The 26192-nt window shown below is 41.9% G+C and overlaps 2 protein-coding genes across 2 annotated transcripts in view; one reads left to right on the top strand and one right to left on the bottom strand.

The window, feature by feature from the left end:
* The window catches only part of LOC143983486 (N-acetyllactosaminide alpha-1,3-galactosyltransferase-like), a 149416-nt gene extending 133968 nt beyond the window's left edge, over positions 1 to 15448 (top strand). Inside the window, exons 5-6 of the mRNA XM_077483232.1 lie at positions 9134 to 9404; positions 14050 to 15448. Coding sequence (XP_077339358.1) covers positions 9134 to 9404; positions 14050 to 14457 — 679 coding nt within the window. The 3' untranslated portion in view covers positions 14458 to 15448. The remainder of the gene's footprint in view (positions 1 to 9133; positions 9405 to 14049) is intronic.
* Positions 15449 to 21925: 6477 nt separating this feature from the next.
* On the bottom strand, positions 21926 to 25286 carry ATP6V1G2 (ATPase H+ transporting V1 subunit G2). The gene is made up of 3 exons (XM_077483219.1): positions 25071 to 25286; positions 24884 to 24984; positions 21926 to 22723 (listed from the first exon to the last, which is right to left on the bottom strand). The coding sequence occupies exons 1-3, from the start codon at positions 25150 to 25152 to the stop codon at positions 22547 to 22549; spliced, it is 360 nt and encodes a 119-aa protein (XP_077339345.1). The 5' UTR covers positions 25153 to 25286; the 3' UTR covers positions 21926 to 22546.
* Positions 25287 to 26192: the final 906 nt, after the last annotated feature.

Below are 26192 nucleotides of genomic sequence, written 5' to 3'. Positions count from 1 at the left end.
CATGACCTGGCTGCTTGTTGCTTGATTGCAGCTGTGCCTCCTGTCCCCAGAGTTATCCCTAAGAAGAAGGGAAACTGCTGGGAAATATGTTTCACCCAAGTTATAATATTGATGGACTCTGGCGATTCAAAGACACTGGGGTGTTAGTCAGCTAGATAGGATAGGCTCTGGTAAGAAAGGGGGTGAAAGTTTTTACCGTATATACTGAATAATGGACTGCCCAGTGTCGTGTGTTGGCTACCAGGTGGTGTGAGAATTGCCAGCCTGAGTGAGCCCTCATTCATATTATGTATTCCTCTATAGTACATGCTAAGAAAGTTTGTAGGATAATTGTTAAAGGTGTGGCATTCTTGGATGAGAATAAGGCCCACTTTCATTCATGTGTGTATGGTTCAAACATGTTATAGGGTGTATTTACACTGCTATGCTGTTCTCAGCTGAGGACAATTAACAACCCATTTAAGGTTCACTTATGTAAATATTGCACTGTATTGTCATAGGGATAGGATGCATTTGCATTGCTGTTTATGTTCTCTTTCAGGTGTATCTGCACCATTGCGTCTTCCTTGGACAAGGAGAGACAGTGACCCAACATGGATAATAATGCTAAATATTCATGCCATTTATTATTGTATATATTAGATAGATAGGATAAGGCTATTGTAGAAATGTTTTCCCTTGCCTGTTTGGGTGGCACACCACACGTTAAATTATATATAACGTGTCTGATATTTATCTAGCCTGTGTGGACTGCCATTCACTCACGGGTGTGTTGCACATGTTTATTTCATGTGGTATGCATTGTTTGTTGTTACTGTTCCTTTCCTGTTTCCCCAACCCATCCCAAGTTTTTGCCAGGACATTTGCTCTCAGGCTTGAGAGCTCACCTTATTTTTCTGCAAACTCCGAGATGTAGTTTTGTAGGCAGGGGGAGGATGTAGCACCCTGGTGTTTTGGCAGGGTTTCTCTTAAATGTATCTAGCAAATGATAGTTGTATTGGCCAATTGAGAGATCTATTGAGTCCACTCTACTTCTGGAGTTTCTGCACTTCTCTCTTCTGTTACTAGATGGCCAGGCATCTGGTGGCATTAGATAAGACAAGGGCATTGCAAGGACAGGTTGGGAATAGATGGGGTGTCTCAGCCAATGGGCAGGGATTTTCTTGGGTCCCTTGGCCTGCTGAGAGAACCTATTTATTTGGGTGAGGTCAGGTGATTGGGGTCTGTTCCACCTGGGCGGCTGTCTGGGTGGATGTGTGTTGTATTGTGTTGCTAGGCCAGAGTCTGAGGCCTATCCCGGGGACATCTGGCTGCCAGGATGTCTGAGGGCCTATCCAAAAGCAAAGAGAGCAGCGTAGGGTGGGGACTGCAGCTTGCAGTCCAAGCAGAAGTGATGGTTCTGCCAGCCAGAGAACCTGTTATAGTCAGAGGTAGAGGGTAAACTGTTGCCACTAAGGAACAATCTACCCTATTACCAGGGACCACCGCGAGTAGTCGAAGCAAGTATCAGAACAGCATTCTCACCAACCAGGGACTGTGAAGAATTGGGAAACTTCGGCAGTTGTCAAGCCAGGGACCCAGCCAGCAGAGGTGATGCTGGCAGAGCAGTCTTGTGTGCCAAGACAGGGACTGAGCAGGCTAGTGGGGTGAAGCTTGAGGAGTATCTGTGAGTGCCAAGCTAGGACCCAGCAGGGATGCAGGTATGACTCTTGAGGAACATATTCAGTGAGATGATTGGAAGAGCTCAGGAGATCCAGTCGCAGTGGATTAGCGTGTCTAGGTGATAGACTGGGAGCTCAGTTGAGTGAAGATCCAAAAAAGGAAGTTGTGGAGGAAGTGAGAGTTTATTGCAACCTTTTTTAGAAACTGTTCAAGATTTTGCCATAGGAGACAGCGTGTCTACACATGCAGATGTGGCTTCTGCCTGGGAGCTTTTCCCTGCATGGCTGTCTACCTATAGAAGTCTCTGAGTCTGCTAATTGACTTTGCCACTACTAAAAGGGTGTCCTGGCCCTAACCCCTTCTCCCACAGTTCTGTTTAAGAGAAAATAAATCTCTTTGCATTCAAGAAGTGTCTGGCACCCATTAATCTACCTTACATTGCAACCACCATGCCTCTTAACCCACTCTACACAGAAGGATGTCAGCTGTCCTTAACTCTGGAGGTCACCATTAGGCCCGGAGAGGCCCGGGACTTGGCTACAATACATTAAGGTAAAAAACCTTGTGCCTTTAGAACCACTTCAATGCAATTCTGTATCCATGAATATATATAAGGAAATGTAATTTTTTATTATGTAAGCAGTGTGCATAACTTGAAATAGACTTGGTATTAGCTTCTTGCAATCCCCTGTACAGCAGAGCTCAGACTAAGGCCTAGTTCACATGGGCGTATTACAGCGTAAACCCACGTGAGGGCCGTGTTTTCCCAAGTAGGGATTCACAGATGTGCATCCCCATGCAGGAAAACCCATGTGAACGAGTAAAAATGGCAGCACCCTATCATGAAGAATATTGTAAAAGGCCTAGTTTCATTGTGGACCTTAAGAGAGAACATGACGCGTAAAGGAGTAACTCAGAGTAAGTACTTTTCATTTTCTAATAGCTTAACATTTTCTGGGGGTTACAGTTCCATTTTAAGCTGGCCATAGATGGAGTATGAAGTAACAAATACAAGGTCTGTAAATGTTACTTAACCACTTCAGCCCTGGAAGATTTGGCTGCTCAATGATCAGGGCATTTTTTGCGTTACGGCGCTGCGTTGTTTAACTGACAATTGCGCGGTCGTGCGACGCTGTACCCAAACAAAATTTACATTCTTTTTTTCCCCACAAATAGAGCTTTCCTTTGATGGTATTTGATCATGTCTGCGGTTTTTATTTTTTGCACTATAAACAAAAAAAGAGAGGTAAATTTGAAAAAGCACAACGGGGGTTATTTACTAAAGGAAAATCTACTTTGCACTACAAGTGCACTTGAAAGTGAAGTCGCTATAGATACGATGGGTACATGCAAGGAAAATAAAAAACAGCATTTTAGATTACACATGATTGGATGATAAAATCAGCAGAGCTTCCACTCATTTCAGATCTTCCCCTTAAGCCCCATACACACTATCAGATTGTCTGCTGATTTTTTCCTTCAGATTTACCAAAACCATGTAGTAGAAGGGCCTGCCTGATTGCATACACATTGAAACTCCTAAGGTTTGACCTCATATTATATGGTTTTGGTAAATCTGATGGAAAAAATCAGCAGACAATCTGATAGTGTGTATGGGGCTTTAGATTTAGTGCACTTTCAAGTGCACTTGCAGTGCAAAGTGGATTTGCCTTTTGTAAATAACCCCCAGTATTTTGTACTTTTTGCTATACTAAATATCCCCAATTTTTTTTTTTTTTTTTTAAAAAGCTAATTTTTTCCTCAACTTAGGCCGATATGTATTCTTCTATATATTTTTGGTAATAAAAATAGCAATAAGCCCATATATTGATTGGTTTGCGTAAAAGTTATAGCGTCTACAAAAAAGGGGAAAGATTTATGACTGAGCCTGGAGGCTCAGCTGAAGGACACTTCATAGACTTACAATCTTACGGTATCGCCGCACTGGCTGAGAGATACTGGTACCGTATGATAGTTCTCTAAATTTGCCTATGTCCCTCGGCTACGTTCAAGTATTCTACATTCAAGTCTGTGGCAGAGACTTTGCTTTATTTAACACCTTACTGGCTGCTAGGCCTAGTGAGAGGAGGTCTATCCGGAGGTTGTGAGAATCCAGCTGTGAAACGGTTATTCTTTGGATTTGTATTTTTGCAGTTCCAAAAGTACCTGAACTTCCTCCTAACCCTCTACCCTAAGTTAAGAGACTGTTATCTTCTAAATAAACAACCCAAAAGAAGATCCAGTGTCAGTTTCTGCATTTCTTTTGCGCCATCTACCATGGGAAACCCTAGACAGAGACGAGGACAAGAAGGTAACGGTAAACCCAATAAAACCAGCAGCTCCTTCAGGGGTCAGTGCTACAGTAGTAAATGTGAATTATAACAAAAATCATCTTTGATTTTTAGGCTACTTTCACACTGAGGCACTTTAGTGCTAAAAATAGTGCCTGCAAAGCGCCTCTCCTGTCACTCCAGTGTGAAAGCCCTGGTACTTTCACACTGGAGTAGTACGCTTGTCGGATGTTAAAAAAAGTTCTGCAAGCAGAATCATCGAGGTGCTCCTAAAACGCCCTGCCCATTGAAATCAATGGGTAGCGCCACTGAAGTGCCCACAAAGAGCTTCGGCAGCGGCACTTTGCAGGCACTATTAACCCCTTCATCAGTCGCTAGTGGGGGTTAAAAGCACTCCGCTAGCGGGCGAAAAGCACAGCTAAAATGACAGCAAAAGAGATGCTAAAAATAGTGCAGTTTTACCGGCGACACCTCGCCCCAGTGTGAAAGTGCCCTTACAGTATCAATTTGAATATAGTAAAGCCATAGGAGAAGGATAAATGAATTGGAGGCTACATAATAACACACATAACATAACCAAAATTTTTTGTAAAGGGGGATGATGAATAATAATATCAGCATGTTCTATAAAGGTATAGTAATAACAATAACATAAGGAAGTTTGTGGAGCGTTGTAGAGTCAAGTTTTATCAAAATCTAATTTTACGGACAGGCTCAAACATTCAATCCAGATATTCCATTAACATTTAGTAATAATGGTGGTTGAGGACAAAGGGTGTGACCTCAAAAGTAAGAAATTGTTCTTTATGTGCCCATTATGAGCTTATAGTTATCTGAATATCTGAATGTAACCCAAGTATTCCAAACTTTATGATAGTAGTCTAGACGGTCAGGCTCTGGGTATTAGGATATTTGCTGTGTTGAGCAGGTGCCTAACCAGAGAATTTTTGTAACGACATATAGGTTGTGTAGAGGTGTTAAGAAGACGGAGTGGCCGAGTCTAACTCAATATCAGTTCCTCTGATCTCTTTTGAGAACAGAGGACCATGCCACCAGATATATAATATAGTTCTAGTTACTTTCTTGCATCTCCAGCAGGAATCTGTGGTCTCGGGAAACCAGGAGTGTAATTTTTCTGGGGTGGCGTACCACTGGGTTAAGATCTTATACAAGGTTACTTGGAATTTAGTGCTAATCGAACAAATGTGGGCTAATATACAGGCTCTATCCCATTGGAGGTCTGCTATGGATCTTCCTAATGCCTTTTCCCATTTAGCTTTAAAGTCAAGGTTATGTTTGATGATAAAGGTTTGAAGCCAAGAATATGCTAGTGAAGTTGTTTTCTTTGTCCCTCTGGCATTCAAACATCTGATTTCTAATTGCGTAAGAGCTTGAGAAAATGAGTGTTTGAATTTATGTTTGCTCAAGAAGCTTCGAAAGTTGTAAGTATGTCCATTGGGGGAGAACCTGACCGCCACACAAGGTTCGCAAACTTTCTCTTGATTTTATAACTCCATCCTGCATGCAATGAGAAGCTAGTAAGGGGTGTCATTACTGGTGGTAGGAATCATTTTATTTTATAGTCCAGGGCTGAATTCTGGGTTATCAGCTATCCTGCTATCCAGAGGGCTTTCACACTGGAGAGACAGGTGCTATTTTTAGCACTGTAGCGCCTGTAAAGCGCCTCAGTGTGAAAGGGGTCTAAAAGAGGTCTAAGACGGGTTGCTAAAATTTTTGCAAGAAGTTTTACATCCACGTTGAATAATGAAATGGGTCTATAGCTTGTGTAGTCCTTGGGGTCTTTACTTGCTTTTGGGATCACCGTAATGTGAGCTTTTAGGAAGGATTCAGGGATTTTTGGGTGGGTATGTAAAGAATTGAGATTTGCTAGGAGAGAGGTTTTTAAGATTTCAGCGAATAGTTTATAATATTGGGCAGTTAGGCCGTCCGGTCCCGGGCTTTTTCCTGGCTTGAGTTCTTTGATCGCCTACACTAGTTCAGCTTCTTGGATCGGGAGGTCTAACCTCTGCACCTCACTTTTATGTAAAATTGGAAGGGAACTTTGTTTTAAGAACTCTTCAATGATTTGGCTTCTATCTCCAAATAGATTGTTAGGTTTGTGAGATAAGGGAAAATCATATAGTTTTGAAAAATATTCATGGAATTGGATTGCTATTTTGTCTGTTGAGTGTTCTAAATTCCCATTGCCTGAGCATATGCAGTGTATATTTTCTAATGATTTGGTATCTTTTAAGGCTCTGGCAAAGTACTTTCTGCTTTTATTGCCGTGTTTTAGTAAAGTAAATTCTTGAAGAACAATAACCGTCTCGTCTTGTTCTCTATTATAGATTGTAGTTCTTTTCTGGCTTTTAGTAATTCAGAGGATGTAGCCACTGAAAGTGAATGTTTATGTAGAGACTCCAGATGGGAAATAGTAGCAGAAAGAGCAGTCATTTTTTGTTCAGATTCCTTTTTAAGGCGAGCACCCCATTTAATGAATTCACCTCTTACCACACATTTGTGTGCTTCCCAAGTTGCAAGCGGTGAAGTTTCATTGTTATTATTTAAGGAAAAGTATGTTTCCGAAGTATGTATCGACTCCGTAATCTCCTTAAGTATGTCTGGTTTTAATAGTAAGGAGGGATTCAGCCACCAATTTCAGGTTTTGGTACGGTTATCAGGTTGAGAGAGTGAAATGGCAATGGGAGCATGATCAGATAAGGATTGAAATCCTATTTTGGCTTCTGTCAATAAGGCAAGATTCCTTTGTTGTATAAAAATGTAATCTATTCTTGAATATTTGTCGTGTGGTATTGAGTGAAATGTGAAGTCGTTGCCTGAAGGATTTAGGAGTCTCCAGGAAGCCATTAACATCAAAGAATTCAGCATAGATTTAATATGTTTGATTATTTTGTATGCTATTGAGGTTTGGCCATTAGAAGTGTCTTGAAGTGGATTTAGTGGGATATTGAAATCTCCACCAAGTATCACCATTCCCGCTGAAAACCACTTCAGTTCCTCTACTACCTTTTTGCAAAAAGATGTGTGTCTTGTTAGGAAAGTATACATTAGAAAGAGTCGTTTGTTGTCCAAAAAAGGTATCTTACCTTCCGGATCAGCTAGCTGATCTGTGACTGAAAAATTCGAGTTTTTACTAAGCAGTATTGCGACTTCTTTTGTCTTGGCTAAGGGATTAGAGGTGTGGAACACTTTAGTGAAATAATTATTAAGAAGTTTGGGGATTTTTATTCTACCTAAAATGGGTTTCCTGTGGGAATACTATTTTGGGCTTAGCTTTAGTAAGTTCTCTTAGTAAGGAAGTTAAGGGATGTTGAGTCCTTTTGTGTTGTGGGAAGTTAATGTGGGATATTTCCTTAGCTCGGAATATGCCATGCCAAAAAAAAAATGGAGGGGTGAATAGGTGTAGAGATTAGGTTAGTTGAAAGAGATTAGAGAGAGTTATAGCACAGTGCCTCTATAAGCTTAGACCTTGGTCTAATAATAATGGCAAAATATTAACTGTAGGTTTGTTAGGAACTACACATGGGGTTGTTTTGTGTCTCAGCTTTAAACTACAGTTTTTGTGGCATAGTGGTGGAGTTGTGGTTCACAATGCTATTGTAAGAGAGTGTCTATTAGCTATTATTAAAGAGAAAAAATTGAACTGTTGTATTCGTCAGAACTGCTAAGGGTAAGTAAGACCTTAGCTCCACGGTATTAACATAGCAATATAAAATAACGTTACAGTAAACGGTCAGGCACACAACTAATGGTCTACGTTATTACGCTATGGTATATTATATCCTCCCTTGGGTCATTACCGATTGATACCTACGGATACGTTTTCTGTTGAGAGTCTCTCTCCCTATCAATCAAAGTGCATGCCATTTTCCTGCTGAGGATCTATTCTCTTAAAGAAATACCTGCCTTTTTGGTTTGATTTCCGATAAGGAGACCCGCTATGTGGTGGCAGTATACACATATCCACTGGGTTTTTCTCTGTGCAATTTTTTTTTTACACATTTTGCATGCCTGGTTCCTGCCAAAGATTAATTTTTGAAAGAGATATCTGCCCTTTTGTTTTTGCATCTAGTAAGGAGGCCCTCTGTGTGGTGGCGGTATACTAAATTGTTATTTATTCACTGGGTGGTTTTCTGTTTGTGGAAAAATATTTTTTTTTTACACTGTAAGTGCAACTGTATATATTGTACTTTTATTTAATAAGTTTGGCAATAATACTGTATGGTGCATATTTTTTTATTTTTTTCCGGTGTTATAAATTTATGATTTATGGACTGAATGTCAATCTATGCTAAGATGCTTACAACCATACATCGCAGCATCACAGTAGATTGTCTTCCTGCAAAACCACTAGCCCAAGCTAGGTTGAAGCCATCTGCATATTTGGCTTGCAGTCTGGTGGGCATGTTTTTCATGAGTTCATGATACACTCCCCTGTGGTTTTGTTACTAGGAACGTTGAATTCATCTCCAGCTATTCAGACTTTTGGAATACCATATCTATCATAGTTATAATTTCTTTCATTTGGACTGTAATAGCGCAATTTTCTCCTTTTCACATCTAAGAACTCGTAATCTACAATTAATTAAATTTTTCTTGAGTTTAGATGCACTATAAATTAAAAAAATAAACAAAAAAAACAAAACAAAAACTCAAAACAGTAAGGCTCCATGCACACTGGACGTTAAAATAACTTTATAAAAACGCCAGTAGCTTTGTAGTGAGCTTTTCAGCAGTTTTTAACATTTTTGCATAACGTTTATTAGCACTTTCTAGAGTTATTCTTTTGTTTTGTTTTTTCAATGGGTCAAAAACGTTAAACGCTGGTAAGCCGAGTTTTTGAGCGTTTATCGATGTTTATCAGCATTTGGCGTTTTTTGTGGTCAGAAAAACTACTCCTGAACGTGGTTTTATGGCGTTCAGAAAACAGCCCATAAACTCCACTGCGGATTAACATCCATCCTTATGTGTCCATTTGTGCATGGACACATAAGATAACATAGAGGGGAGTTTATGGACTGTTAAAAAAAAAAAGCACCCAAACTCCCAAAAACTGAAGTTTATGAGCTTCAGTGTGCGTGGAGCCTTATAGTCTACCTTTAATTATGTTTTACTGGCATTCTAATGTGAGGTCTTCTTGTTCTCTTCTCTCCTGCCAGGTATCTGGAAAGTTACCTCGCTGACTTCCTTGTTTCTGCCAATATTTACTTTATGCCAAACCTCTCCTGCGTGTTTTACATCCTCACCGATCGCCCAGATGATGTGCCTGATATTGAACTGCGTCCCGGAGTTTCCAAGGTCATCCTCCAGGTTCCCAAGAGAGGCCGCTGGCAGGATATCTCTATGCTACGTATGAGGGACTTGCTTGAGCTTGTCTTGCCTCGGGCTGTAGAGAAAGTGGATTACCTCTTCTGTATGGATGTCGATCAGGTAAGTCAGATCCAGTGGGCTGAGGATTCCACAACCTATATGGAGGCTTATATAACATTACTATTAGCTTGATATGACATACTCCTTTTGGCTAGCTATTTTTTCTTGTTACTTCGAAAGCCCTACTACTTAGAAGGCATTCTTCTTATTCATTGCAGTTTTTAAAAAATGGCTCTATGATAATATGTTGTATGTTCACTTGATCACCAGATTTACCCCCCCCCCTTTAATGACCAGGGCGCTATGCCACTGTGTTACATTAACTGACGATTGAGTGGTCATGCAACGCTGTACGCAAATAAAATGTATGTCATTTTTTTTCCCACAAATAGAGCTTTCTTTTGGTGGTATTTGATCACCTCTGTGGTTTTTATTTTTTGCACTGTAAAAAAATTACCGACAATTAAAAAAAAAAAATCTAATTTCTTCATCAATTCAGGCCAAGACGTATTCTGCTACATGTTTTTGGTAAAAAAAAAAAAATCCCAATAACCGTATATATCAATTGATTTGCCATTTGTCAATGTGATGACGTACTCATGCTGAATAGTGAGTGCTTTCCCCTGTGAGCATTAAGATGAATACTCACTCCGGGGCTGTGTATTGCAGTGTATGGTGTACAGATTGCTACACCGACAGCACGGGGAATTGTGGCTGCAAGGTCTGGAGGGGCGGCCAGCAGTGGTGGCTGGTGCTCCATCAGTCGGGGGGGACAGCAGACGGACCTGACCATGAACCCCCCCCCTCGCTCCAGCCCACACCGCGCACCATACCCAAACCCCCCAACCCCCCCCCCCCCATTCCCCAGCTCCCTCACCCTGTGCTGACAGGTGGAGAAGGCAGCAGCAGCAACTTCCCTCAGTCTCCTTCATGTTCCGGCTCCATCAGTCGGGTTTCTTATGCGTCTCCCCAGCCATACCTCTCCTCCTCCTGCCAATAAGATGGCTTCTCCTTTCGGCGAATCGGGAAACAGCCCGCTTCCTGATTGGCTAGGAGGAGAACCTGTGTGATAATAACGAATATTCGCTATTATCACACAACTGCGCCCCGAGCCCATTCATTTTTGAAGCCAAAATCACATGCTTAAACCCCCCCCCCCCAATTGGAATCCATGTGTCCGGCATTAGGGGGCCGGAAGCATGGATAGGGAGGGCTGCGCCCTTAAGCCCCTAAATGAATATTTGGAGATATTTTCATTTTTTGTTCTGGAATTGATGTGGAGTTACAACCCCTGTCATGTACTTACTTTTGTCTGTGTCACTGCTGGGTAGATTCCCCTATCTACAACCCCAGTTCCAAAAAAGTTGGAATACTGTGTAAAATCTACATAAAAACTAAATGCAATGATCTGCAAATCTCATAAACCCGTATTTTATTCACAATAGAAAATAGAAAACACATCAAATGTTTAAACTGAGAAAATTAACCATTTTAACCACTTAAGGGCTGCTCACAGCCTTTTTATTGCAGTCCAGCGGCACTGCTGTGCTGGATCACATACATGTACGTGATACAGCATTTCCGGGAACTGTTGGGCAAAAGTTGGTCAGCAGGTCCTAGCCAATAATTTAGGACTGGGACCTGTTGATTGGCTTAGCGAATCACAGTACAGAGCCCCCCTGTGTTTAGTAACAACATGGGCTCTGTACAGAGAGCAGCAATGTAGCTGTGTTTTAGGTACACAGTTCATTTGATTACCCCTAGATATTAACCCCTTTACAGTGTCCTTAGTACAGTGACAGTGAATATTATCGTTACTGATCACTGTATTAGTGTCACTGGGGATGTCAGTGCCAGTTCCCACTCAGTGTCAATTAGTGTCAGATTGCTTGCCGCATTCACACAATCCCACTATAAGATGCTGATCACCACCATTACTAGTATATAAAAAAAAAATCCAATATATACACTGCATATCATAGTTTTTAGACACAATGGGCTTGATTTACTAAAGGCAAATAGACTGTGGACTTTGCAAAGTGCAGTTGTTCCAGAGCTGAGTAAATGAGCAAAAGCTCAGCTGACTTCCATCATCCAATTATGTGCAAACAAAAATGCAGTTTTTTTTTCCTTGCATGTGATTGGGTATTCATTGCAAAGTAAAGATTTGCCTAATTTACTAAGCTCTGGAGCAACTGCACTTGCCTTTAGTAAATCAACCCTATAACCTTCACACAAACCAATTAATATAAACTTATTGGGATTTTTTTTAACTAAGACATGTAGCGGAATACATTTTTTTCTAAATTTATGAAGACATTAGATTTTTTTTAATGGATATGTTTTATAGCAGAAAGTAGAATAATATTGTATTTTTTTTTCTAAATGTTTGGTCTTTTTTCATTTATTTAATAAAAACCCACTAATGAGAATGAAAAGAAAGCTCTATTTGTGAGAACAAATGACATAAATTTCATTTATGTATAGCGTTGCATGACCGCGCAATTGCCAGTTAAAGTGGCGCAGTGCCAAATAGCAAAAAATTGCCTGGTCATGAAGGGGGTAAAACCTTCCGGAGCTTAAGTGGTTAAGAAAAAAAAAAGGTCATTTTGAAATCGATGGCAGCAACATGTCTCAAAAAAGTGGTACTAACAAGGAAGAGCTGGAGGCTGGGATCACACTAGTGCGAATTGGATACGGGTTCCTCCGCATCCAATTTGCACAGCAGGAGATTGTAACCGGCTCTCTATGGAGCCAGTTCACATATCTCCACAGTGGCTCCTATGCGATTTGCACAGTAGTCCTGTAGTCCTGTGCATCTTTTGGTTTGTTTCAGGTCCGAATTTAGCCAAAAATCTGGGCTGAAATTGGACCTGAAATGGTGAACAAGGACACACCGGACTCCTGCTGTGAGCTGCTGCTTGGTCATATGTGAACCCAGCCAGAAGAGGATTTTGCAACTATTTAGGTTCATTGGCAACAGGTCAGTAACATGACTGGGTATAAAAAGAGCATCTTAGAGAGTCAGAGTGTCTCAAATGTAATGATGGACAGAGGTTCACAAATCTGTATCTAAAAACTGAAAGTTTCAACTGGTTACTTTCCATAGTACAGACTAGGGTTGCACCAATTCTGTTTTTTTGTCAGAGAGTAGGTGAGTTCTAACATTTTTTTAAACTGCCCACTAGATGGCGCTTGAATCCCTTTCTATACAGCCGTGGCCAAAAGTTTTGATAATGACACAAATATTCATTTTCTCAAAGTCGGCTGCCTCCGTTTTTATGATGGCAATTTGCATATACTCCAGAATGTTATGAAGAGTGATCAAATGAATTGCCATGAAAATGATGTTAATCCCATAAAAATAATTTCCACTGCATTTGTGAAGAAGACTTCAGGGCGCCCCAGAAAGTCCAGCAATCACCAGGACCGTCTCCTACAGTTGATTCAGCTGCGGGATCGGGGCACCCCCAATGCAAAGCTTGTTCAGGAATGGCAGCAGTCAGGTGTGGGTACATCTGCACCCACAGTGAGGAGAAGAGTTTTGGAGGATGGCCTGGTGTCAGGAAGGGCATCAAAGAAGCCACTTCTCTCCAGGAAAAACATCAGGATCAGTCGGATATTCTGCAAAAGGTACAAGGATTGGACTGCTGAGGACTGGGGTAAAGTCATTTTCTCTGCTGAATCCCCTTTCCAATTGTTTGGGGCATCTAGAAAAAACCTTGTCCGGAGAAGAAAAGGAGAGGGCTACTATCAGTCCGGTGTCATGCCAACAGTAAAGCATCCTGAGACCAATCTTGTGTGGGGTTGCTTCTCTGCCAAGGGAGAGGGCTCACTCACAATTTTGCCTAAGAACACAGCCATGACTAAAGAATAATACAAAAACATCCTCCAAGAGCAACTTCTCCCAACCATCCAAGAACAGTTTGGTGAGGAACAATGCCTTTTCCAGCATAATGGAGCACCTTGTCATAAGGTAAAAGTGATAACTAAGTGGCTTGGGGAACTAAATATACAAATGTTGAGTCCATGGCCAGGAAACTCTCCAGACCTTAATCCCATTGAGAACTTGTGGTCAATCCTCAAGAGGCGAATGAACAGAAACCCCCCCCACAAATTCTGACAAACTCCAAGCATTGATTATTCAAGAATGGGCTGTCATCAGTCAGGATGTGGCCCAGAAGTTGATTGACAGCATGTCTGGGCGAATTGCAGAAATCTTGAAAAAGAAGGGCCAACACTACAAATATTGACTCTTTGCATAAACTTAATGTCACTGTCAATAAAAGCCTTTGACACTTATCAAATGCTTGTAATTATACTTCAGTATATAATAGTAACATCTGACACAAAGATCTAAAAACACTGAAGCAGCAGACTGTGAAAAGTATTATGTGGGTCATTCTCAAAACTTTTGGCCACGGCTGTAAATACACACAGGAACGGCAGGGGAAATCGCATGTGATTCGGACCACATTCCTGTTCAAATTGTAGGCGTCTTTGCAGTGCAATTCGCGCCCATGCATTTTCTACACCGCAAAGTATCGGCTTCAATATCGGGAGCATTTGGGCAAGTAGCGATACTAGCTCAAATGCTTGGTAATCAGTGCATCCCCAGTACAGACCATCATTTCAGACACGAATAATTGAGACCTTGGTCAGAATCCATCACAATTATTGATTGATATCATTTCTATATTTGCAGATATTCACTTCCAATTATGGCCCCGAGGCTCTTGGTGAGCTGGTGGCTCAGCTACACTCTGGCTACTACTTGTCCAACAAAGAAGACTTCACCTATGAAAGGGACCCTCGATCTGCAGCATACATACCTCCAGGGAAGGGGCAATTTTATTATCACGCTGCCGTCTTTGGCGGCACGCCGTCACGTCTCTTTAACCTTACCTCCAGCTGTCTGAAGGGCATCTTAAGGGACAAGGAGCACAATATAGAGGCAGTGTGGCATGACGAAAGCCATCTCAACAGATATTTTGCCTTGGAAAAGTTGCCACAGAAGGTACTGTCACCAGAGTATTGCTGGGACAACAGATTGTGGTTGAAATTTCATAAACTGGTCTGGGCAAAAAAATTATATTCAAAATTAAGGGTATAACTCAGACAGATGAAGGTGATTCATGACAACTAAGACCCCTTTCACACTGAGGCGCTTTCACGCTAAAAAAAATTCCCTGAAAAGCTCACGAAAAACGATTTCAATTAAAATCAACGAATGCTTTGACACTGGGGCAGTGCGCTGGCAGGGTGGTGCAAAAACGCCCCTGTCCATTGAAATGAATGGAAAGCTCTTCAAAAGTGCCTGAAAAGCTTAGAAGGGCCTCAGTGTGAAAGGGGTCTAAGTGACAAGATCATATACCCATAAGGACCCTTTGGATTTGGGTATAAAACTAGAAAGGGTTTTGATTGGAGTTCTACTTTAAGCCTAATAGATTCTGATTGGTTGCTAATGGGCAACCACAACACTTTTCTTATGATAAAGGTATCGGTTTGTGCTGGCCAATGCATTTCTAAGGGCAGGTTGAATTTTTGCCCCAAATGATTACCAATCAGACACAAATGCCTTGTCTCAAAATCGAATAACTTGTAACAAACAATTGGATTTTGCTTTTCATTGCGGTTGCCTGTGGCAGGATATAATGCAGGGCCCACGGGCGCTGCCCCCCAATCCATTCTTCTGGCCCCCTAATCTACATGCGGGGCACCAGACACATGGATTCCAAAGGGATTTTTTTTTTAAGCACGTAATTAGAGCCAGAGGTTCTAATAAGCTTTAAAAAAAGGTGGGTTCGGGGTGCAGAGCACTGTGCCCCGAGTCCACCTAGTTGTGTAACAATAGGGAATTAATACTCACTATTAGCTTCCTGATTCACCTCCCGGCCAATTAGGAAGCAGGTCCTGAGACCCATTTCCCGATTGGCAGAGAGGAGAAGCAATCTTATTGGCCTGCAGAGAAGGAGGAGGCGCAGGGAAAGCTGCCGTGCAGCACCAGGAAAAGGAGACGCCACCCAGAGGAAGTGCTGCCCACGACCTAGATGGGGTAAGTGCAGGGCTGGTGACCAACCAACCAAGTTGGGGGGGGGGGGGGTTGGGGGGTGGTTTGTTTGCCGCCTCCTCCTCAAAAAGTACATCACCAGCTGCCACTGGAAGTTGCTCTAAACTAAAGGAAAATCTTTTATAGTTTACAAGAAGTTTTTGCCTAAAGTGAAGTTTACAAATGTAGTGTTGCTTAAAACGGAAGTCCAGACAGTGAAATAAACCGATGGCATATATGCTGTATTTGGGAGCTGTTTACCTGCCAAAGGATTTGCATTGCTGTCCATCCAATCCTGCCATTTATACAGCCCGGCCCCACTGCACAGCCAAGGAAAGTTGCACCATTTTTTTGTTACAGTTGGAAGTAGTTGAGTATTGCACCAATTTCATTTTTTTTAAGTGGGCCCCAGGAGCTTATCGCCACAATGCGCTAGTATGCACAGCATATTAGCACATTATGGCAGACTTACCTGGCTAGCGATCCCCTCCAGTGCTGTGCTGTCAGCGCTCCCGTCAATCATGGGCACTGTCCATAGGTGTACACAGCCTATTGCATTAGGATGCGCAGTCCAAATGTATTAAAACATGGACGACATTAATAGAGAAGTGGATGGTCTCAGTAGTTTTAAATTTTTTGTATTTTACTTTTGTTATTATTTTTTATTATTATTTTTAGGAGCCCTGTTGGCGGGCTTTAGGAAAATATCAGGGGGAATCTAGGCCACACAGGGTGATTAGAGTGTGCCCAGGCACACCCGGCACACCCGGCACACCCCTTGCACACGCTTATGGCACTGCTGTCTTCTCCTGGTCTTCTTGCCAGGTTCTGACTCCTCTGCAACATGGTTGGCAGGGCCACGATGATGCATGTGAGATTCACATTTTCATGGCACAGAGCCGTGCCATAAATGTATGCTGAGCTGCGCATGAATGACTCAGTGAACACCAACACGCTGACAGGCAGGGAGAAAGATTTATGACAGAAGGGACCAATAAGATTTCATCTGTTATAAAAAAAAATCCAACCTGTGATTGTATTTCTTTTTTAAGTTTAATTCCATTTTAAACTCTAAACTCTGAAAGGGGGGCGATTTACTAAAACAGGTGCATGCAGAATCTGGTGCAACTGTCACTGTGCATAGTAACTGATTAGCTTCCAGGTTTTATTGTCAAAGCCTAATTCAACAAGCTGATTGGTTATTATGCACAGCTGCACCAGATTCTATGTGCACCAGTTTTAGTAAATCTTACCCACGGTGTTGTCATCTCCCCTACCCTGCTGATTAGGCAGTGAAAGGACAGCGGAAGATTGATGAGCTCATCCTTCTACTCAATTCCTATTATCATGTTACTCATCTGCTCAATATAGCACTCCTCGTGGACTTTCTGTTCTGCCCCTCTCTCTCCTAGTCTGAGTGCTGCTTTACAAGGACACCAGGTCAAATGTAGGCACTTAAACTGCTTGCATTAAAAAAGATAATGTTTTAGTAATAAATACAGAGCTGCAGGTAAGTGTGTCATTTATATCATCATGGAGATCTAATCTGAAGATCCAGTGATTAAGCCTAGGTTCACATTGGAGCGAGTTAGAAATCGTGCGAGTTCAGCTGTACAGATGTCTATACAAATCACCCCCCGAAGTCGCCAAAAGTAGTACAGGAACTACCTTTGAGAATCGGTGCATCGATGCAAAGTCGGCGCCGCACCGATTTGGACAGTGCCATTCCCGACAATAGCTATAACATTAGACATGTCAAATCGCATGCCAAATCACTTCAATCTAAACCTATTAAGCACTGTTTGCTATGGTGAAACGCGTCAGCTCTTCTGTCCATTCTGCTGTGGCATGTATTTTTGATCCTGTATTTTGAATAAAAGGCAATTTTTTTCGGCGTGCGGATGTCCAGAACTACTTCTTATCCATTTCAATGTGAACCTAGGCTTAAAGAATAAAAGAGATTAGGGAGATTTAAAGTGTAACTCCACTTTTGATAAAATCACAAAAAAACAATCCCCTTTGGTTGATTATTGTTCATTGCGAGGATTTTACCAAAATTGGTAGCAGATTCCTACCTTGTTCTCCTTTGAAGAAAAAAGCTGGTAGTTCCATATCTTTTTGCATACTGATTCCTGTATGGGAGGACCTGTGTTCATTATAACCATCTGGTGTAGGGATGCACCAATGCCGTTTTTCTATGGGCGAGTACAAGTACCAATATTTTCGGTCAAGTACTCGCCAATACCAATACTTTGCGGTGCAATTTGCGTCAATACCAAAAAAAAGGCGCAAATCGCACTGCAAAGAGTAAGTTGCGATTCATGTCTGAGTCACATGCGATTTCCCCCTTCGCTCCTGTGTTTGTTTGTGTAAAGAAAGGGAAAAATCGCAATCTAGTGGGCAGTTTATTAAAAATGTGATAACTCACATTAAAATGGTAGTAAATGCTGTACTACTTGTACCTATAGGTAAGCCTGTAATAAGGCCTAACTGTAGGTACTGTGAATATCCCCTAAACCTGCACCGTTTAGGAGATATTCAGAGTGTATGCAGACAATGACATCATCGGCGCATGCATTCTGAAGGTCTGGCTTACAGAGCATGTGCCAGAAATGGTGGCTCCCGTACACAATCGCGGGACTGACATAATTGTGGCTCTGGCCAATCACATAGCCGGAGCTCGTGAACACTGAAGACAGACAGGGAAACATGTCAGCCCTCTTAGCGGTGACTTTACCGCGTAGTATGCAATGCATACTAGCACATTATGCCATCACCTTGCAGTTTTTTATTTTTATTTTGGTCACTGTACAAATGACACTGGCAGGGAAGGGGTTAACATCAGGGGCGATCAAAGGGTTAAGTGTGCTCATAGGGAGTGCTTTCTAACTGTGTGGGGGAATGCTGTGACTGGAGGAAAACAGAGATCTGTGTTTTTGCTTAGCAGAAACACAAGATCGCCATTTTCCTCCCTCACAGAACAGCAGTCTGCCTAGTTTATATAGGCAGACTGCCGTTCTGCCTCACCTGTGAACAACCGCCAGACCCACTGATTGGCTCCCGCTGTGTCAAATCACAGCTGGAGCGGAGCTCTGGCGGCGCGCCACAGAGCCCTTTCAAAAAATCACAAACCAGTACATGATTTCGTGTTTAAGGGCCGCCCTGCCGCATTATATGTACGTGGGGCAGTCCAGCCAATTGCATAGGTGGAGCTCGCAAATCCTGAACTCTAGGTATACATAAGACACAAATTAATGCAGTTCTGTAATAATTAATACTTCATCAAAAGCAAGCAATGTAAGTACCTGCATTGGATCTGGCATCAGCCTCTCGCAGTCCCTGTACAGCTGAGCTGGAATATGAAGAAGCAGTACAAGGGGCCAATCCATTCATATGCTCAGTAGCATGTTGATAGCAGGAGAGAGCAGCGGAACAGAGATATCTGTGCAGCTTCCCCCTCCGCTGTCCTTTTACTGACCAAGGGCAGGTCCGGGATGATGGGGCTCAGAGGAAGCCAGTTGAATGATGCTGGCCAACAGACCAGGGACATCCTGTGGCAAAAAAAATTTACTGCAGGGGATCTCTGGATTGAAGCTGAATATTGCAGCAAAAGCTGGTTTTCTTATTTGATCTTTGATCTTTTAATGCACTATTCCTATCTTATTTTTGGCTGGAGCTCTGCCATAATATATATATATATATATATATATATATATATATATATATATATATATATATATATATATATATATATATATATATATATATATATATATATATATATATATATATATATAGCAAAAACATTGTTTTCTAGTTTTGGAATGGGGGGGGGGGGGGAGATTAGAACTCTTTTTCCGATTTTTACTGAAATAAGAATGGTTCTGATTAGCATCATTGGAACCCAAGTCAGATTTTATATTTGTCTGATTCCCTGTTGAAGATTTTCCTTTACTTCATGTCTGGTAAAAAATTGTTTTCAGGACAGGACAGGAAATGGGTGTAAATCTCTCCAATGGGTCCCTAAATAGCAGTAAAACCTGGGGGTTCTAATCCTTCTATAGTCCATCCAAAACTGGAAAAAGATTCCTGCTTGGCATACCCTTTGAAGCGGTATTAAACCCAAAACCAAAAATGTATTATGTTGCAGCTTACCAATCATTAGATGTGGTGGCTGCCTTGGTTTTTATTTCTTTAGCTTTTTTTTCCTCTGTTTTCACCTGGTGATCTGGCCAGTAACACACATTCTCTATTAGTGAGACACAACTCTGTATGAATAAGAACAGGAGGCACAGCAGACAGCAGCATTGTCTGTCTGGGGAGAGGGGAGTGTTAAATGTATTAGAAAATTTCAATACACTAACAAACTAAAGCCAAACTCCAACTCACACTTTATAATCCGTTACAGCAAACAGTTTTTTATCTTTTGGGATAAATGTTTTACAGGACTAAATAAATAAAAGCTGATCATTAACCACCCCTGCCAGTGTTAAATGGTTTGTCTCATCCATGTAAACTGATACATTCTGCAGGAGAACTTAAAGTGTTACTAAACCCAGGAGCCTTCATTCGCTATATCTGATCTCCCACAGTACACAGAACATGGTAATGCAATTATTTTAGTAAATATAAACTGCTAAATACCTTTTCTCATCAGCAATATATAGCAGTCTGGTAACTTCTATCAGTTCCTGGTAAAGCTTACAGTATATTAGAAGTTTTCATACTGCATTGAGCTCTCCTATCAGGATCCAGGACCCCTAAACCTCTGTTTGGACAGTGCTGATTGGCCCTGTGCTGATCAAATGCACCCTCCCAAGAAAAAAAAACTCTCTAGCAATACACACCAAACTGAGCATGTGCAGCCTGACTCCAAAGGCTCTGTCTTATCCGTATTCAGTGGAAAAAGAAGAGGATCTGTGCATACACGATGAAGCAACCTTTTTACACAATGAGGAGGAATAACCCCTTTGGTTTCACAGTGAGTATAACAAGCATGCTTCACTGCATATACAGACTGATTTTACTGTTGTGGGTTTAGTAACACTTTAAGCTTCTGAAAAATAATAGTCTTGCTGGCTGGATCACTAGATGAAAATAGAAGAAGGAAAGCCTAAAAAAGAAAATCTATGCAGCCATCACATCTAAGAATTGGTTCCCTGCAATATAATAAATGTTTGCTTTTGGGTTAAATACCACTTTAAATCTTCCCCGCTCTTGCCAAAACCAAAGAAAGGGATTTGCCCATAAATAAGCTTTAACTATTTTTGCACATTGATGTAATATCTTTTTTTCAGTGTATTTTTATTGATTGACGTATATGCACCTTACTCAAGTATCTTTTGGGGTTCAGTTAATAAATCCGGTGCAGCTCTGCATAGAAACCAATCAGCTTCCAGGTTTTTGTGTCTAAGCTTAATTAATCTAGCTGTTTAGTTAGAAGCCGATTGGCTATCATGCAGAGCTGCAACAGATTTTGCACTCTCCCGTTTTAGTAAAGCAACCCCTTTATTTGTGTTATGCAAATGTGCCTTAAAGTGACACTAAATGTTCCTTTTAAATTGTGTTCCTTTTAAATGTTCCTTTTAAATGTTCCTTTTAAATGTTCCTTTTAAAAAAAAAAAACATGTTATACTTACCTCCACTGTACAGCTCGTTTTGCACAGAGTGGCCTCGAACCTGCTCTTTCTGGGGTCCCTCGGCGTCTCTTGCGGCTCCTCCCCACATCAGATAACCCCCTAGGACAGTGATGGCAAACCTTGGCACCCCAGATGTTTTGGAACTACATTTCCCATGATGCTCATGCACTCTGCAGTGTAGTTAAGCATCATAGGAAATGTAGTTCCAAAACATCTGGGGTGCCAAGCTTTGCCATCACTGCCCTGGGAGAAGAGGTCTCCCAGGGGGGTTACCTTGCGGGCGCAATCCCAAGGTCCAGCATTCAGCGTCCATAGACGCCGAATGCAGGACTCGACCGTGCCCCCTGGCGTCCGTGTCATTGGATTTGATTGACAGCAGCGGGAGCCAATGGCTGCGCTGCTATCAATCTATCCAATTAAGAGCCAAGAACCCCGGGCAGAGAGAGAGCCTTAATCATAGGATGCATTAAGGTGAAAAAACACAAGCCTTTACAATCCCTTTAATGGTTAATTATTTTTTTTATCTAACACAATACCTTTTTTGAGGCTCTAAGATTGTGATCCTTGCTAAACCTGCACAACAAGCAAGTGACCGGTACAAAGGAACTCTTCATTATACCTTCGTAGCCACGACTTATCATAGCTTTTTAGGGAAAAAAAATCGAAATTGTTGGATACAATTTTAGAAACCATTGTGGTATTTTTTTGATATTATTTATTTATATAAAATTTTCATTTTTTTTAATCTTTTGTGGAGTTTTTGAACATTTTTTGTTGCTGCGGGAGTTTTCAGGCCCTTTTGTTAAAAATTTCTTGTATCAATACCGATTTTGGGAACAAATTATATTTGTTATTTTTGTACAATAAAATGAATGTAATTCACGTACTCTAAATATTTTCAATGCATTTATATTTATTGTTTTATAGACGATCTTTTAATGCCACTTACAGTGTCACAATTGTACATGTGTTGGGATATAATAAAGTTTGCTTATATATATAATACATTTGATGGAAATAACTTATTTTTCTAGCTTCTTTTATTTGTTTAGTTCTTTTTGGTAATATTTCCCATTGATGTGATATATTGCACACATTGCCACATACAGGCATACCCCACTATTAAGTACACAATGGGGCTTATTTACTAAAGCTAGAAAGTCCAAAATCAGGCTCACTTCTTCATAGAAACCAATGAGCTTCCAGGGGTTATTACCAAAGCTTAATTGAACAAGCTGGGGCTAGAAGCTCATTGGTTTCTATGCAGAAGTGAGCCTGATTTTGGACTTTCTAGCTTTAGTAAATAAGCCCCATTGCGTACTTATAAGTGGGGTATGCCTGTATTCACATGTTTCATCTTTATTTCATTTGGGCTTGCCTCACTAATTGACAACAGCAACAGAGGAAGTGTAATAGCCATAAATTAAGCATTCCAACACCATTCTCCTCCTGTAGCACACCTGTGAGCATGCGCACACGAAGGGCGTAGGTGAGGGGGGGGGGGGCAGGGACACTCAGTAGTTGGTGAAACGATAGTTGGGGTGGAGTTCTGCCTTCACGTCACACACCAAGGTTAGCAGTCTTCTCAGCACAACTTCCTTATTCTTTCCATGACTGGTCTGAACCATCTGCAATGTCTTGCGGGTCCGTGCCTCCACCTCGGAGGACAGGTCACCCTGGGTGCCCAAGGCCTACAATAAAAATAACAGTTAAAAAAAAAAAGAAAACAGCCCGTAACTACATGGAAGAATCTTGTCAATGATCTCAAGGCCACTGGGACCATAGTCACCAAGAAAATAATTGGTAACACACTATGCCGTGAAGCACTGAAATCCTGCAGCGCCCGCAAGATCCCCCTGCCCAAGAATGCACATGTACAGGCCGGTCTGTATATACGTAATTACATTGTGCTAGGCTGGACCAATGTAAACATGCAACCAAAATTATACCTGGAGTTCAGCTTTAATAAAACAATGTGAGCAATGCAGTGATTTTTCACTGATCTGATCTGGTAAAGTGAAAACTGATTAGTCACTATGGGGGATTTTATTTATTATATACATTTATTATATGCATGTTCCAATGATCAAATGTGGTTGTTTGCAGAAAGACACCAATGCTGATGTAAGGTGCATACATACATGCATACATACATGGTATTACAAATAAAAATACAAAAGAAGAGATGTGTTCTATGTGTTGGAAAGATAAATATCAATATCAAGAGCAAGAGTACAGGTGCCTCATTCTTTCTTTTGGATTTAATTGTATCAGTGATATGTGGGAGCTCAGTCCCCTTTATATTCCCATACATGACAGGTCCGCTTTATACCCCCATACATGACAGGTCCTCTTTATACCCCCATACATGACAGGTCCTCTTTATACCCCCATACATGACAGGTCCTCTTTATACCTCCATACATGACAGGTCCTGTTTATACAACCATTCATGACAGGTCCTGATTATACAACCATACATGGCAGGTCCTCTTTATACCCCCATACATGGCAGGTCCTCTTTATACCCCCATACATGACAGGTCCTCTTTATACCCCCATACATGGCAGGTCCTCTTTATAACACCATACATGACAGGTCCTCTTTATACCCCCATACATGACAGGTCCTCTTTATACAACCATACATGACAGGTCCTCTTTATACCCCCATACATGACAGGTCCTCTTTATACCCCCATACATGACAGGTCCTGTTTATACAACCATACATGACAGGTCCTGATTATAAAACCATACATGGCAGGTCCTCTTTATACCCCCATACATGGTATACCCCCATACATGACAGGTCCTCTTTATACCCCCATACATGGCAGGTCCTCTTTATACCCCCATACATGGCAGGTCCTCTTTATACCCCCATACATGGCAGGTCCTCTTTATACCTCCATACCTGACAGGTCCTCTTTATACCCCCATACATGACAGGTCCTCTTTATACTCCCATAACTGACAAGTCCTCTTTATACCTCCATACATGACAGGTCCTCTTTATACCCCCCATACATGACAGGTCCTGTTTATACAACCATACATGACAGGTCCTCTTTATACCCCCATACATGGCAGGTCCTCTGCATACCCCCATACATGGCAGGTCCTCTTTATACCCCCCATACATGACAGGTCCTCTTTATACCCCCATACATGACAGGTCCTGTTTATACAACCATACATGACAGGTCCTCTTTATACCCCCATACATGACAGGTCCTGTTTATACAACCATACATGACAGGTCCTCTTTATACCCCCATACATGACAGGTCCTGTTTATACAACCATACATGACAGGTCCTGTTTATACAACCATACATGGCAGGTCCTCTTTATACCCCCATACATGGCAGGTCCTCTTTATACCCCCATACATGGCAGGTCCTCTTTATACCCCCATACATGACAGGTCCTCTTTATACCCCCCCCCCCCCCCCCCCCATACATGACAGGTCCTCTTTAAACCCCCATACATGGCAGGTCCTCCTTATACTCCCATACATGGCAGGTCCTCTTTTTACCCCCCCCCCCCCCCCCCCATACATGACAGGTCCTTATTATACCCCCATACATGACAGGTCCTCTTTATACCCCCCATACAGGACAGGTCCTCGGAAGACCGTGAGATCTCACAATGACGATATCTTTCTATGCTACATAGAAATCTGATTTTCATTTCATAGAACCCAATATGGCCATTTCACTTGTGAGTCTTGGCTGCCATTGGGCCATAGAGAGTCACAAGACCCCTAGTATCTGACATATATACACAAAATGCTATAAATAAATATATATATTTCTTTTTCCCCCCTAATTTGGGATGTACACACCATGCGTTGCTGAGCCTGGAACTCCCTCTCCCTCTCCAGGCGATATTGTTCGATCTCGCCCTGCGCCTCCTCCTTCGCCTGCTTCAGACGGCGAGCTTTGCCTAGAGATGGAAGAAGTGATCAGTTCTACGGGAACATCCATCCCTCTCATCACCCCCCCAGACACACACAGAGACCCCAATCTTACGTTTCCTGGCCTCTGCCACCCTCTCAGCGGCTCTCTTCTCTGCCTGCAGCAGCTGCTGGATGCCCTGTGACTGGCTGGCCATGGTGCCCCTACAATAGAATGGGATTTCTATTCAGGAAATGGCTTTTAGGTGGATTTGGATCCTCTGTGCAGCTGTCACTGCATCCTCTGTGCAGAGCCCTTCCCCCTCCCTCTGTGCTCTGCCTTCATCCTCCTCCAGCATCATCTCCTTATCCCTCCCCCTATAGGTACCAATGACAGACTGCTCTCCTTCCTCATCCTCAGCGTCATCTCTTCCCCCCTCCCCCCCAATGAGGACCACCAATACACCACATACTGCTTCCTTCTTTGGCATCTCCTCCTCCATCCATTGATCACTACTATATCAACATCCCCTCCTCCATCCATTGATCACTACCGTATCAGCATCATCTCCTCCATCAATAGATCATTACCATATCAGCATCCCCTCCTCCATCCATTGATCACTACTATATCCACATCCCCTTCTCCATCCATTGATCACTATTATATCCACATCCCCTTCTCCATCCATTGATCACTACTATATCCACATCCCCTTCTCCATCCATTGATCACTACCATATCAGCATCCCCTCCTCCACCAATAGATCAAAACCATATCAGCATCCCCTCCTCCACCAATAGATCACTACTATATCAGCATCACCTCCTCCATCAATAGATCATTACCATATCAGCATCCCCTTCTCCATCCATTGATCACTACCATATCAGCATCCCCTCCTCCATCCATTGATCCCTACTATATCCACATCCCCTTCTCTATCCATTGATCACTACCATATCAGCATCCCCTCCTCCATCCATGGATCTCTACTATATCAGCATCATCTCCTCCATCCATTGATCACTACCATATCAGCATCCCCTCCTCCATCAATAGATCATTACCATATCAGCATCCCCTCCTCCATCCATTGATCACTACCATATAAGCATCCCCTCCTCCACCAATAGATCAAAACAATATCAGCATCCCCTCCTCCATCCATGGATCTCTACTATATCAGCATTATCTCCTCCATCCATTGATCACTACCATATCAGCATCCCCTCCTCCATCAATAGATCATTACC

Source organism: Lithobates pipiens, unplaced genomic scaffold, assembly GCF_037356315.1.
Source record: "Lithobates pipiens isolate NorthernLeopardFrog02 unplaced genomic scaffold, aLitPip1_a1.2 Scaffold_1, whole genome shotgun sequence".
NCBI classification, from domain to species: domain Eukaryota; kingdom Metazoa; phylum Chordata; class Amphibia; order Anura; family Ranidae; genus Lithobates; species Lithobates pipiens.
This window is presented reverse-complemented; position numbering and strand designations above follow the sequence as displayed.